The sequence below is a fragment of the Rhinocladiella mackenziei genome (genome assembly GCF_000835555.1).
Source record: "Rhinocladiella mackenziei CBS 650.93 unplaced genomic scaffold supercont1.3, whole genome shotgun sequence".
NCBI lineage: Eukaryota > Fungi > Ascomycota > Eurotiomycetes > Chaetothyriales > Herpotrichiellaceae > Rhinocladiella > Rhinocladiella mackenziei.
In genome coordinates this window covers 144,516-157,588 of record NW_013550602.1, presented here as the reverse complement: position 1 = coordinate 157,588, position 13,073 = coordinate 144,516, and the positions used below count along the sequence as shown (strand labels likewise).

General features: G+C 50.0%; 4 protein-coding genes across 4 annotated transcripts; all 4 read left to right on the top strand.

Annotated features, from left to right (window-relative positions):
• Nucleotides 1-1,136: 1,136 nt before the first annotated feature.
• Nucleotides 1,137-3,200, top strand: Z518_03625 (uncharacterized protein; the record flags this gene model as incomplete). The annotated part of the gene is made up of 1 exon (XM_013417335.1): nucleotides 1,137-3,200. The coding sequence occupies one exon, from the start codon at nucleotides 1,137-1,139 to the stop codon at nucleotides 3,198-3,200; it is 2,064 nt and encodes a 687-aa protein (XP_013272789.1).
• Nucleotides 3,201-3,841: 641 nt separating this feature from the next.
• On the top strand, nucleotides 3,842-5,667 carry Z518_03624 (uncharacterized protein; the record flags this gene model as incomplete). The annotated part of the gene is made up of 6 exons (XM_013417334.1): nucleotides 3,842-4,034; nucleotides 4,082-4,166; nucleotides 4,289-4,702; nucleotides 4,750-5,183; nucleotides 5,238-5,470; nucleotides 5,527-5,667. 6 exons carry the CDS (start codon nucleotides 3,842-3,844, stop codon nucleotides 5,665-5,667), a joined length of 1,500 nt encoding a protein of 499 aa, XP_013272788.1.
• Nucleotides 5,668-6,777: 1,110 nt separating this feature from the next.
• Nucleotides 6,778-9,187, top strand: Z518_03623 (uncharacterized protein; the record flags this gene model as incomplete). Its single annotated transcript, XM_013417333.1, has 3 exons — nucleotides 6,778-7,036; nucleotides 7,089-7,392; nucleotides 7,453-9,187. 3 exons carry the CDS (start codon nucleotides 6,778-6,780, stop codon nucleotides 9,185-9,187), a joined length of 2,298 nt encoding a protein of 765 aa, XP_013272787.1.
• Nucleotides 9,188-10,416: 1,229 nt separating this feature from the next.
• On the top strand, nucleotides 10,417-11,970 carry Z518_03622 (uncharacterized protein; the record flags this gene model as incomplete). The annotated part of the gene is made up of 1 exon (XM_013417332.1): nucleotides 10,417-11,970. One exon carries the CDS (start codon nucleotides 10,417-10,419, stop codon nucleotides 11,968-11,970), a length of 1,554 nt encoding a protein of 517 aa, XP_013272786.1.
• Between the last annotated feature and the right edge of the window lie 1,103 nt (nucleotides 11,971-13,073).

The window sequence follows — 13,073 nt, the reverse complement described above, 5'->3', positions numbered from 1 at the left end:
CCGATCCAAGCCTCTTGCTGCTCGAACGCTCGACTTCGACGGGCTCGACTTTGACGGATTGGACTGTTGACCATAATGCGCTGGAAACTCTTTTTATTGCCTGATCTTTGATTCGTTTCATACAGCTACACGCCTGCGTCCCCACACGATAAGCTTAATCGTAAATCGATCTAGTAACGACCTACGCAAACCAACTACCATGCTCGCGCCTCGAACATGATCAATCCAGAAGAAAACGATGTCGCTATGCGACGCAAGCTTGGTAAGCTCTGTTATACTTGTACATGATCTCTGATCTGATGAATTGACCCAGCGTCCAGTGTCAGAAACGCAATGTCCAGTGTCAAAACTTCGTGGATTGAAAGAGTGCTCTCGGCTTTCCTCATGAGCGTAAGATAGAGCCCATCCATACATCTGTCTAACGAGTGTACGTCACCATTGCTGCCTGTTAATGGTGATACCGCCTATTGAGCGAGTGTTGCAAAATATCCTAGTCTGTCATAAATGATTGGCCAGCATTTATTTAATGCTGCTGTTCAACACCAGTATATATACATGCTTGGTTGGCCACTTTTCTACTTCTATTCTTCCCCTATATCCTGCATAGGGATGATAACCCTTTTCTTAGTAAAGGGGTAATGCTCAATGTTCGACAAAGAGTAGTCAAATTCCTGTCCGACGCAAGCGAACGTATTGCGATATTAGGCATACAAGTACACCCTAAATACTGCCTTCGTTACGATGATAAGCGCCTTGGATCGCCGCTCGTTTATCTATGTCAGATCTCAGAGCTTTCCTCAGTCCGTGATATTAAGGGCTCGTAGGTTAATATGATTCCTGATCCCCTACCGGTTCAGCCTTGGCGTCGCCACTTATCACATGCACAAGGTTGTGTGATATGTGGCGATGCCAAGGCTTGTAAAGACCTTGGGAGACGTTGTACGCCTCGTACACGCTTGGAAAGTATATAGTCTGACGGTCCCCTGGGCCCTTTCGAAATAGGGCAAGTCCTTCGTAAAAATCACAAGTTGACCTCGGGTTCTAGGCGACCCTATCAAACCGATACATCTTTCATCAATGATCGAGACTCTGGGCCTTTCAAAAATGATGGATTATGTTTCAGTCTAAGGGCAAGGATGAATACAGAGCGCACTGCTGCTCGAAGGACCAAGAAAAGTTGCGAGCAGTGCTACCATCGAAAAGTGCGCTGCCATGGAAGGTCTCCTGGCTGCGAACCCTGTCAAAGACTCGGTTTCGCATGTACTTTCGCCCAGGACAACTCTTCAGTAAGCCTTTCTGCCACCATAACGACAAATCAGCCTCGGAAACTTCGCGGCGGAAACGCTTGCCTACAATGTCGCAAACAGAAAACTCGCTGTAGCCAGGGTGTCCCTCAATGTTCAAATTGCGCTAAGAAGAAATGGACCTGCGTTTACGCTTCTCCCTACGAACCTGAACCGTTGGGCATACAAGAACAGAGCCCACCTTCGAGTTTGATCCCCGACAGGATTGCTATGTTATCAGCCTCAGACACCTCAGCACATGGCCGTGGTCATGCAGATGTCGGACTTGGTGCTATAGAAACTCCCGGTCACAGCCTCCTCGAAAGTCCTGTCATCTTTGGACCTGACCAGTTTACCAGCAACCTTGTGCAAGAATTCTTCAAAGTGCTCCACCCAACCCCATCGTTTTCTTTCCTCCATCCAAGAACGACTCAAGAGCGACTGGTGGAAGGTTCCCTGGACGAAGCATTGGTTTTTGCTATATGTGGCATCACTATTTCTAAACAAAAAATGGAGCCAGTGGCCCGAGATCGAAGCCTAGCATGGATTTCGAAGAGCGAGGAATTGGTCTGGCAGCATCTAGAGAGCCCGAATATGGCACGACTTCAAGCCCTGATTCTTTGTGTGGCGTATCACATCGACACTGGCGCTTCGCACAGAGCCTTCATGCTCGCCGGTCTTGCCGCTAGAGCCGCCACAGCAATGAGACTTAATCACGAGAGGCATCACTTGGACCTTGTCAGCAACGAGGTACGACGCCGCACCTTGTGGTCGTTAAAAATCTTGGAGCTGTATTTCTCGATTGGCCTGCCCGAGTACGAGCTTCTACCGTTTGAAAACGTCTATCTACAACTTCCGAGCCGTGAAGAACACTTCCAGGACTCGGCGTCATCTTTGCATACGGAAGGAGGCGCGTATCGGCTATTTGTCAGATTGACATCGATGCGAAGAGACATCATGAAATTGAATCGCTCAATCACACTTTGTGATGAGCCCTTTCCCCTGCTCCTTAAGCTGATACGTGGCCTTCATAACGAGCTCAATCACCTACGTTGTCAGATGCCGGCGGGCTCAGACTCAGTGATGGCAGGCGTGACGCAGTTCGTCGAGACTCCTTGGCTAGCCAGACACCTGGTCATGCAGCTGTCATGGCACCAATGTCGCTGCGATTTGTACCGCTTATTGCTCCCAGGCTACCCAGAAGCCGCTCCGGCAGTAGTCCTGGCCAGTCTCGATGCTGAAGCCACCAACGATGCAGTTCAAATGTGCACCGAAAGTTCGCTTTCCATCATTCAAACCCTCTCGGATGTCAATTCACATTGTGCGCATTCTCCGATCTTAGAGTACGATGCAGCCATCTGCGGCTATCATGCCGGTCGACTCGTCTTGTTTCTTGCCCACTCTCAGGCAAAAAGCTCTCGATTATCCAAAGAATATGCCATCAGCCGAGCGGAGTTGTGTCTGGCCGCAATCAAGCGGTTTTTCCGATATTCAGCGCCTGTCGATCCCATCCTGAAAGATCTAGAAAGGTTGATCTCCGCGTGCAGCTCTTCCCCCGACGACTGGACCCATCTCATCTTCATCTCCCCTCCAAACGAGGAGGCGCGAGACCCGGTGCTCTCTGAAGTGGCAAGGGCAAAACAACGCTTGGCTATACACAGTTTGCTACGACAGGCAGAATTCGAGGGTGGTGAACCCTCATCTGTGGTCTCCCCATCTAGTGCCAGTATCGAACTCCCATCGACTCGACATCGTAACATGTACAGAGTTCTCTCTTTAGAACAAGATAGGAGCGCTCGACTCGATTCGCCACTGGTCTATGTACCACAACCTGGTACGGAGGAGGAGCAACCAGATCAACATGGAAACCCGTCCACATCCTCTTCGCGGCCACTCTTGTTCCCCTGGTGTGAGTAGAAGCCAGGAGTCGCTACTCAGCTGCTTCAGTAGCGACTCGTTGAGCGAAGGGCCTAAGACTAGCAGAAGCACACAGCTACTTCAAAGCCAGTGGGCGTAAAAAGAATCCCTGATGCCAAACATTGCCGAAGACATCTCTCGGCTGTTGTTTGCATCCTTTTCGAAGAACGGCACTTCAGGGGATGCAAGGCTGGAGTCGGCTTTCGTTCGAATCATACCACAAAGGCTTTCCACGAGGCCGTGGAGATTCCTTGAACGAGAATTTCAGTTGTCGGCAATATCATTCTGCTTGGGGTGCCATAGCGGGAATACGCCTGTAAGGGACGGATGTCGGCCCTAAATCCCAGCACGGATGTCGGTTTATTCGTCTCAGAGCAAATGACCAGGGCGTCAGCCGTCCCCTCCTACTCCGCATTTAGTGCTGGGTGAACTCCAGACCACGCTGGGGGGTGGGCCAGTGGAGTTGCGACTGGGGAGATTGTTTCGGGCTTTAAAATTGCTTAACAAATATATCCATCCCGACACGGCTGGTCGAGCTACTTATTCCGAAGATCCTGACTCTATAAGGCGATTTTCGAATCTCATCTTCAACGTACACCTCAAAAAATTCGCCGGTTCATTACTACTTTACACAAGGCATCATGCCTTCCCTTGGGACCTTCAGGGCGTTCTTCCTCGTGGCGGTCTGCTGCGTTGGCTCGTTCCTGTTCGCATATGACACGGGTATCATTGGAGGCGTCCTCACTCTGAAGTCGTTTCAAAAAGATTTCCGTTACAGCAATGCTCAAAGGACAACTGTGGCCTCGAACTCCAATAGTCTCCTCCAAGCTGGAGGTGCGCTTTTCTTGCTTGGGATTGGGTAGCTTACTAACGGGTTCCAGCGTTCTTCGCCTGCTTCTTCACCTGGCCATTTACTGCACGATTTGGCCGACGATGGTCTATCGCCCTGGCTTCTGTCTTTTTCTGGTAGGTTGTCTGCTCTCCTATCCTTGTCGAGGGCTTGGGTCTTCTCTAGCTCGGAATAAACGCCTCTGGCTGTTTTGACCGGCTCTCTTTTGACTCACGACACTAATTTGATGGGACCATAGCATCGGGGCGGTAGTTCAAACCATCAACACACATCACATTGGAGCCTTCTACACCGCTCGAGTCGTTTCAGGTGTCGGGGTTGGTATGGCCACCGTTATGATCCCCATGTTCAGTGCCGAGATGGCGCCGAAAAATATTCGCGGACAGCTCGGCAGCATGTTCCAGTTCTTCTTCACACTTGGAGTTATGACCAGCTATTGGGTCAACTATGCCGTTTCATCCAAAATGGCATCTGGAACTCGCCAGTGGCAAGTTCCTGTCGGCCTGCAACTTGTGCCTGGCGGCATCCTCGGTTTGGGCATGCTCATCCTCCCCGAGAGTACTCGCTGGCTTGCAAAGGGTGGCCGGCACGAAGAGGCTATGAAGTCGCTCATCTGGGTTCGTGGTGGGGACAATGAGGAGGTCCGCGCTGAGTATGTGGATGAATTCTCCTGGTCAAATTTTTGTTGATGATATCTAGGATGACAGAGATCCTTGCTGGAATCGACGCCGAGGTCCGGGCCACAGAAGGATTGACCTGGAGAGAGATGATGTTGCCATCCAACCGCTGGCGCGTCTTCGTTGTCATCACATTACAGATTGGCGTGCAACTCACCGGTAACACCTCATTGGCCTACTATGCCCCGCAAGTATTTCAGACTGTTGGCGCTGGTGATTCCAAACTCCTCATCAGTGGGTTTTTTGGTGTCATCAAAGTTGTGTCGTGTTTCATCTTCCTCGCCTTATTGGTCGAAAGAATTGGCAGAAAAGGTGCTTTGATGGGTGGCGCGGGTGCGATGGGCTCTTTGATGCTTATCGTGGCCTGCCTTACTGCCACTCATCCGCCCAGCAAAAACCAGACAAGGGTGTCACCAGCGGGCGCGGCTTCTATCACCATGATTTATCTCGAAGCAGGTATGGCCATCACGAACTTTTCATTTGATAAAAGCAAGCTAATCTATTCCTTAGCGGCGTACAACATGTCATTTGGTCCAGTCTCCTGGTTGTACACGGGCGAAATTTTCTCCAACCGCACTCGAGAGATCGGTATCGCCATCGGTACCGCCACGCAATGGCTTTTCAACTTCGTCTTTTCCCAGGCCACCCCACATGCGGTCGACAACCTCGGATGGAAGACATTCTTGATGTTCGCCATCTTTAACTTCGCACTTGTGGTCTACGCTTGGTTTATTATCAAAGAGGTAAGAAGTGATTGCCCTTACATTGACACCAAGGAATGTGCTAACGAAAATGATAGACAACTGGAAAATCTCTCGAAGACATGGAGGCTGTCTTCGGCTCCGACAAGACTCAAATCAGTACCGCGAATATGGAAGCAGCAGAACACGAGCTTAGCAACAAGGGCATGGCAACCACGCATGTCGAAGCGAAGGCGTAAGCGGCTCTCGATATGACATGACCACGTCCACTTAGCTTCGAGAAGGAAGCGTTGAAGGAGCCATTGCGATTCGGGGGAAGTCGAAGTGGAGGAGGGTATGGCATCAGTGGAAGCAATTGCGTGGAGGCGCTGGTTCCTACTTTTGCCAAGTAGTCACATATTGTGCATTGCTCTACACCTTACCAGCGTTGAATAAATGTTGCGTGGAGTCGTAATTCTGCGCATGAACCTTGGGCTTGATGGATTAATGCCAGACTCATCGTTTTCTGGGATTCAGCACTTATCTGCTTCGGGGAGTCTGCAGGGCTCTTGCGCACTGCTTCAACCACGGTTTTTCTCAAGTCTCAAATCCATTTCAAACGTTCTCTAAGTACGTTCAAAAGAGTTTCAACAAGGATTACTCGTGGATTGTTAAGGGCTAGGAAGTAGGAGGGACCATAGCTAGCTGGCATACGCTTCCATTGACCGCTAGCATCTTTGATCTGGTTGTCTTCCATATCCGAGGCACGTTTTTCTCACTTGGAAGCAGAAGAAGAGAAACAATTGCCACTCCGACTCGCGAACGGATCAAGTTATTCTGGAATGAGTGGCATATGACTTAGTAGCGACTGGGATTCACGACCGACAGCCGTAGCTTGCCACAGAAGAGAGTTTCGGCCGAGAGCCGTAGCTCATTTTCCATCTCGCCTTCCCCAGCCATAACAGGTCCTCCGCATAAATTGCCCACGGGAAGGCGAAAGCGAACACGGGGCACCTGATTCGCAGATCATGAAAACACCGATTAGCCGACACACCATCCTAATGGCGTGCTCAGCGCGGAGCGTCATTTCTATGGTCGGCCAGTCCTCGTAGCGAGATGTTGGTGGTGCCTTGCCAGAAGCCATATTGTCACCGCCGTTCCTGACTAGCTTCCGGCGCGGCATGATCTCGGGCTGGCTGCCGCCCCAGACAGAATCTATATTCTAGAGACTAAGACTCTGTCGTGAGATTCTATGGTCTCTTCGTGCGGAGGATCATGAACTCGGTCGACTGAACGGGCTGCTCAAAAATATAAAAAACCACACACGGTGGTAGCAAGTTCTTCAACTAAGGACTGCATTCCTCATCAAAATGGCGGGCCTCTTCCTCTCTTTGTTCGCTTTGGGCATCTCCACTGCCTTGTCTGCCGTGCTGTCGCCTAGACAAGGTAGTTCGGCATGGCGGGACAAGTCTCTTCCTGCTGCTCAACGAGCTGACGATTTGTTGCCTCAACTGAGCTGGGAAGAGAAGATAGGTCAGATGGGTGGCATCCGTCAATTGCTCCAGCCTAATGCCACTTTCAATCGAACAACGTGGAATACACTGTATCCGTTGCAGCATGGTATCCTGAGTGAGTCGATTCTTTTGTGATGATCAATGACACACCTCTTGATGAGGCTTAGGCTATGGCTCGCAGCTCAACCAGGCGCAAGATGTCTTGCCGTACGCCAATATGGTACGAGAGGAGCAATTAAATAGCTCCAAAGTCCCTTGGATTAGTGTCACGGACTCAGTCAACAGCATATATGTACCTGGTGGCACGATCTTCCCAGCAACACTGTCTCTGTCAACATCCTGGAACTTGTCTATGTACGAGCAGGTAGTTGCCGCCATTCGTGACGAGAACATGGCACTTGGAACACATTGGGTCCTCAGTCCAGAGCTCGACATTGCCAAAGAGCCCAGAAACGGTCGCGTCGGAGAAATGTGCGTTCGAGTATCCTTGTTCCCTATTGTACGTGAATGATGGGCTGAATCAGTCTCTAGGTATGGTGAAGACGTCTATTTGATCGGAGAGTTTGCTGCTCAGTACGTCCGCACCATGCAGGGACGTGATGAAAATGGCTATATCAAAGTCGGAACAACTATCAAGCACTTCTTGTATGGACAAGGTATGGGTGGTGTCAATACCGCCAGCATGCATGGTGGCGTTAATCACCTATACAATGACCTGGCTATACCTTACATCCGGGTTCTCAAAGAAAACCCTACTGCGGTCATGATTTCATATTCCAGCATCGATCGGACTCCAATGTCAACGAACACAGCTCTTATACAGGGTATGCTTCGATCGGAGATGGGCTTTCGAGGCTTGATCATGTCGGATGCAATGGGTATCTTGCATTTATACACAGAATCGAAGGTGGCTTCATCATACAAAGATGCCGCGGTCAAAGCACTTCGGGCTGGTTTGCAGCTCGAACTGGCTCCGGGTCAGCCCGCATGCTTCCCATTTTTGGTCAACAGCTCGAATGATCAAGAGATCGTGAACCTTGTTGATGAAGCCGTTCGTCAGCACTTGGTCATCAAGTTCGAGACCGGGATGTTTGATCTTCCCTTGCCGACGCCGGAGAATCTCAATCGAACTCTCCGCGCACCTCAACACCTAGAAATCAATCGCCAAGCTTCACGAGATGCCATCGTCTTGCTGAGCAATGACGGCTTTCTGCCACAAGCCAACCTGACAAAGATCGCACTGATTGGACCTTTTGGTGACATACTGGACCCGGGCTCTTACGCCCCGTCGACCGCTGCCAACCCTTTACATGGTCAGACTCTCAAAGACAGCCTGGAGGTACGTTTTGGGTCCGCCAACATTCAGTATGTCAAAGGCGTTGACATTCGGTCCACCAGCACAAATGACACGACTGGTATCGAAGACGCTGTGGCTGCCGCCAAAAATGCCGGTGTCGCTATCGTAGCCCTGGGTTCCTTGTCTGTCTACTTCCTAGACCCGATCACCGGCCAGCGTACAGATGGAGAGTTCTTCAGCCATGCTAGCCTGGGCTTTCCTGGCAGCCAGCAACAGCTCTTGGATGCTGTCCTCGACACCGGTGTTCCGACGATTCTTGTGCTGAACGGTGGTCAAGCATTTGTCTTGAACAATTCTACCATGCGGGCAAATGCTATCCTCCACCAATTTCTCGGCGGCGAATTCTCCGCCGATGCCCTTGTCGAGATAATTACCGGCCAGGTCAATCCCAGTGGTAAACTTACCATTTCCATGCCGCAAGCGGAAGGCGCATTCCCGATCTACTACGATTACTTGCCTTCGGACAACGTCGGCGGTGCCGGGGGCTTTAATGGATGTGCCGGTGATTGGAGCTACCCTTGCTTGGATCGAGACGGCGCTCCAATGGCGTTTGGTTATGGTCTGAGCTACACGACATTTGATATTTCTGAACCTCAGGTCTTGAACTCAAGCGGTGTCTCGATTTCTTGCACCGTCGCCAACACTGGGGACGTGGTTGGGAAGGAGGTCGTACAAGTGTACTTCCGACAGCAATATTCGGACATTGAACTTCCCAATAAGAGGCTGATTCGCTTTGAGAAAATCGAATTGCAGCCGGGTGAGGCGCGAAAGGTGGAATTCACCATTGACAAAAATGATCTGGGATACTACAACAACGCCAAATATCAAGTGGACTCTGGAAACTATACCTTCTGGGTGGGATCAAGCTCGAGAATGGCAGATTTGAAGAACGTAACGATCAGTCTGTGAAGCGGATATTGACGGTAGTAGACGTTGAGTACCCAATTATGAGAGCATGACGGGACAAAACGCCCCGATTTATTACATGCTATATAAATCATGTACCTTCATGTTATTGTAAAGAGGTCGATATGGAGAGCACTGATGGCTGCCCAGAGACAACAACACAACAACACCAAATACCCCGGAGGGAGGAGGACTGATCTGAAGTTGCAGAATAGGCAGGAAAGGCTCAAAGAACTCTATAAGAAATCCCTAAATTCTCGATCATTTTCAAGGAATGTCTTCTCGCGATAGTTGGGCAGCTATTCTTTGACTTCTCTGTGAAGCACACTTGTTCACCTTCTGAAAGACTACCTGAACATAGAGCCCCCAGAATAGGATAAGTCCTCCGTAAAATCACAACTCTGTGATTGGTGGGTAAGCCTGCGATCATATGTCCAGGTCAAGCAAACTGGTCTGAATTCAACCATTTTGTTCCCCCCCCCAAAAACACGTGCTATGCCAGAATGAAGCAACTTCTACCCTTGTATTAATAGAAAAAGCTGGTATTTGAGCCAATACTACATTTCTGTTTCCTGAGGATTTTAGCAAATTGGGCCTAATCCTAGGTATCTTGGAAGTGTGGCAAAACGCTCTCGTTGGAAGAAATGAACCTGAACCGAAGTGACCTGTCGGCGCGGCCGGGTTTAGAATTAGAGGAAGAGATCGAACATGGAGAGAAGTTCAGGATGACAAGAACCGATCCAAGTCTCATCATGCACATCATCATCTCGAATGGCGTCCCGACTTCCAGAAGGAGAGGTTGCATCCCGTCGACCGACATCCGTAGCGTTGGGACTTCTGATTCCCGCATGTGGCGACCGACTTCTTACCAGCAAACCATGTTCACCGTGCCAGAACATCCACCAGAACACAATACATGCGTCTCACCCTTTGAGGCCTCGCTCTGGCTTGGGTACCTTATCTTTGAATAAGAGGTAAGTCGATCCAATAGCCGGTAGTCTAGTAGCGTGGCGGATCATGAGAAAAGTGCTTTGATTATCTTTCCTTTTGTTCACAAGTTTTCCTTGCTTACTTTTATTCTACATCAGTGCACTTGCTATCAAAACCTCTCTCTATGCTGAGGCTTTCAACATATGATCGTCGTCTTTTCCACACATAATACCTCTTTGTCACTGTTATAGCTGGGGAACACCAAATCTAAGGTAGCTTATTTTGTATCGAATTCAGCTACAATGGCGAAGACAAAACGACCTAATATTCTTTTCATCATGGCTGATGACCATGCATCGAAAGCAATTTCTGCATATGGAGCCAACATCAACCATACGCCGAACCTCGATCGTCTGGCTAAAGAAGGAATACTGCTGAATCATTGCTATGTGACGAATTCAATCTGCACTCCGTCAAGAGCCGCCATTCTGACCGGCACATATAACCACGTCAATGGCGTTGTCACATTAGACAGCAAAATCAACAAGAATCTACCTAACGTGGCAAAACACTTACGGGCAGCTGGATACGACACCGCCATGGTCGGCAAATGGCACCTGGGCGAAGGCGAAACGTGCCAGCCAAGTGGATTCGATTACTGGAGTGTCCTGCCCGGACAGGGTGACTACTGGGATCCAACTTTCATTGACATGGACGGGCACGAGCGCGTGACAGAAGGCTATGCGACGAGCATTATCACAAATAAATCCCTGGCCTGGCTGAACGAGAGACCGCGAGACAAGCCGTGGTTTCTTATGTGTCACCACAAGGCGCCGCATCGTAGCTGGGAGTGCGATGATAAGCACAAGAACCTCTACAAAGGGGAGATCAAGATGCCAGACACGTTCTCCGACGATTACAAGAACCGGGCCAAGGCGGCGAAAATCGCAAAGATGCGCGTAGCAGATGACTTGACGTACAAAGATCTCGGCCTGGTGCAGCCCGACGGTGGCAGGAGAAAGCTAGGCGAAATGATGTGGGACGGCGCTCGAAAAATCCCGAATAACCCACAGGGGCTCCGTCTCATCGATGCAGACGATGGCACAGTCTTCACTTTCTCGAATGAAAAGGGTCTCGGAGAATTTAAGTTTCAGCGGTACCTGCAGCGGTACCTCCGCACCATTCAAAGTATAGACGACAGTGTCGGACGACTGCTGGATTGGCTCGAGCAGACCGGCCAAGCGGACGACACGGTCGTCATCTACACGTCGGACCAAGGTTTCTTCCTCGGCGAGCATGGCTGGTTCGACAAACGCTTCATGTATGAAGAGAGCTTCCAGATGCCCTTTATGTGCCGATACCCACGCGAGATCAAGCCGGGCAGCGTGAACAACGACCTGGTCAACAACGTGGACTTTGCGCCTTTGTTCTTGGACTACGCCGCGGCCAGGAAGCCGAGTTATATGCAGGGCCAGAGTTTCAGGAAGATACTGATGGGCGAAGCGATCGAGGGGTGGAAGCAGGTCGCATACCATCGATATTGGATGCACAATGACGTTATCCACGAGGCGTACGCACATTATGGTGTCAGAGATCAGAGGTATAAGTTGGTATATTGGTACTGTGAGGATATGGGCGTGGAGGGTGCGCGGCCTGGTGGTGAGGAGTACAAGGAGTGGGAGTTATTTGATTGTCAGGAGGATCCGTTGGAGTTGTTTAACGTTTATGGCGATCCGAAGTACCAGGGTATTGTCGTTAGGATGACGAGATTGTTGGAGGATAAGATGGAGGAGATTGGTGACGAGCCTGTGCATGTTTTGAGCAGTTGGAAAAAGCCACCTCACCCAAACCTTTGATACATTGGCAGCAGGAGCGATGAGATGCGCGCTTCTGGCACCGGCTTTCAATATCGAATCCCGGAATCTTCATTGCGTTAGGGAAAATTGCAAGGTATGCTTCGAATAATCATACTCTAGACAAGATCGAAATGAATTACGCAAGGACGGTGGCGACAATTGATCTCCAGGTCACAGATGACCATTTTCAGTCCTTGACCTCTTGAGAGCAGCATTTCAGGTGCTCGAACACCTTCCAGGGCACATCCTTGACAACATTCTTACCCCCGGTCGGATCAAGATGACCATATCCACCAGCCAGGAACCTTCGATAATCCCTCTCCGCCGAAGCATGTTGTAGTTTCTCGGCGTCGACTCCGGATTAAACAACTGGTTCTTTGTTCTCGAGCCAAACGATACCAGCAGGCTACGCAGACAATCCAATGCTTCGCGCAGGTCCTGGAATTCGTTGTCCTGACAGAATCAATCCATACGTTCCTCCACACACAACGTGTTTCAACAGTTTGGTGTGCGTGTCCGCGAAGAAAACGATGGATGTCTTCGTGCGTTTGAAAATTGAGGTTCCCGTGGTTGTCGAACAAGGGAGTTATCATATATAGGCTCCACAACTGAAACACTGGTAGAAGGCTTCCATAGACAACGACATTCCGAATGGTTACTCTACACAACAACGAGACTTCCGCAACGTCTATAAAGAGGGCGTCAGTAACGTAACAAGTAGACAGAGAACAGAGTATTCAATACATCTCAAGTTGCACCCCGTCTGGCGGTGGATCCAGAGCACGCCGAAGCTGAAGGAGTAGCGGTGACATGCAGTTAACAAGCAGAGGTCTCGGCGGCTGAAAACTAGTTAGAACTGCAATTGGATATTGAGGATTCCTTGAAAGGCTCCTGAAGCTTTACTGCTGGTGACGGGGAAAAAATTAGCCACTTCGTAGTAAGCTTAGTACGAGCCCAAACTTTGACAGGAAAGCGGAACAGCGCCCAGAGAGTATTAGCGATAGAAAACCCGTAGCATCCTCAATTATTCGTCAAGAATTTTAGAACTCGTGATTTGCTCGAACGGCACCGTCGAGAAGGGACCATATCATCATAATCGCTAC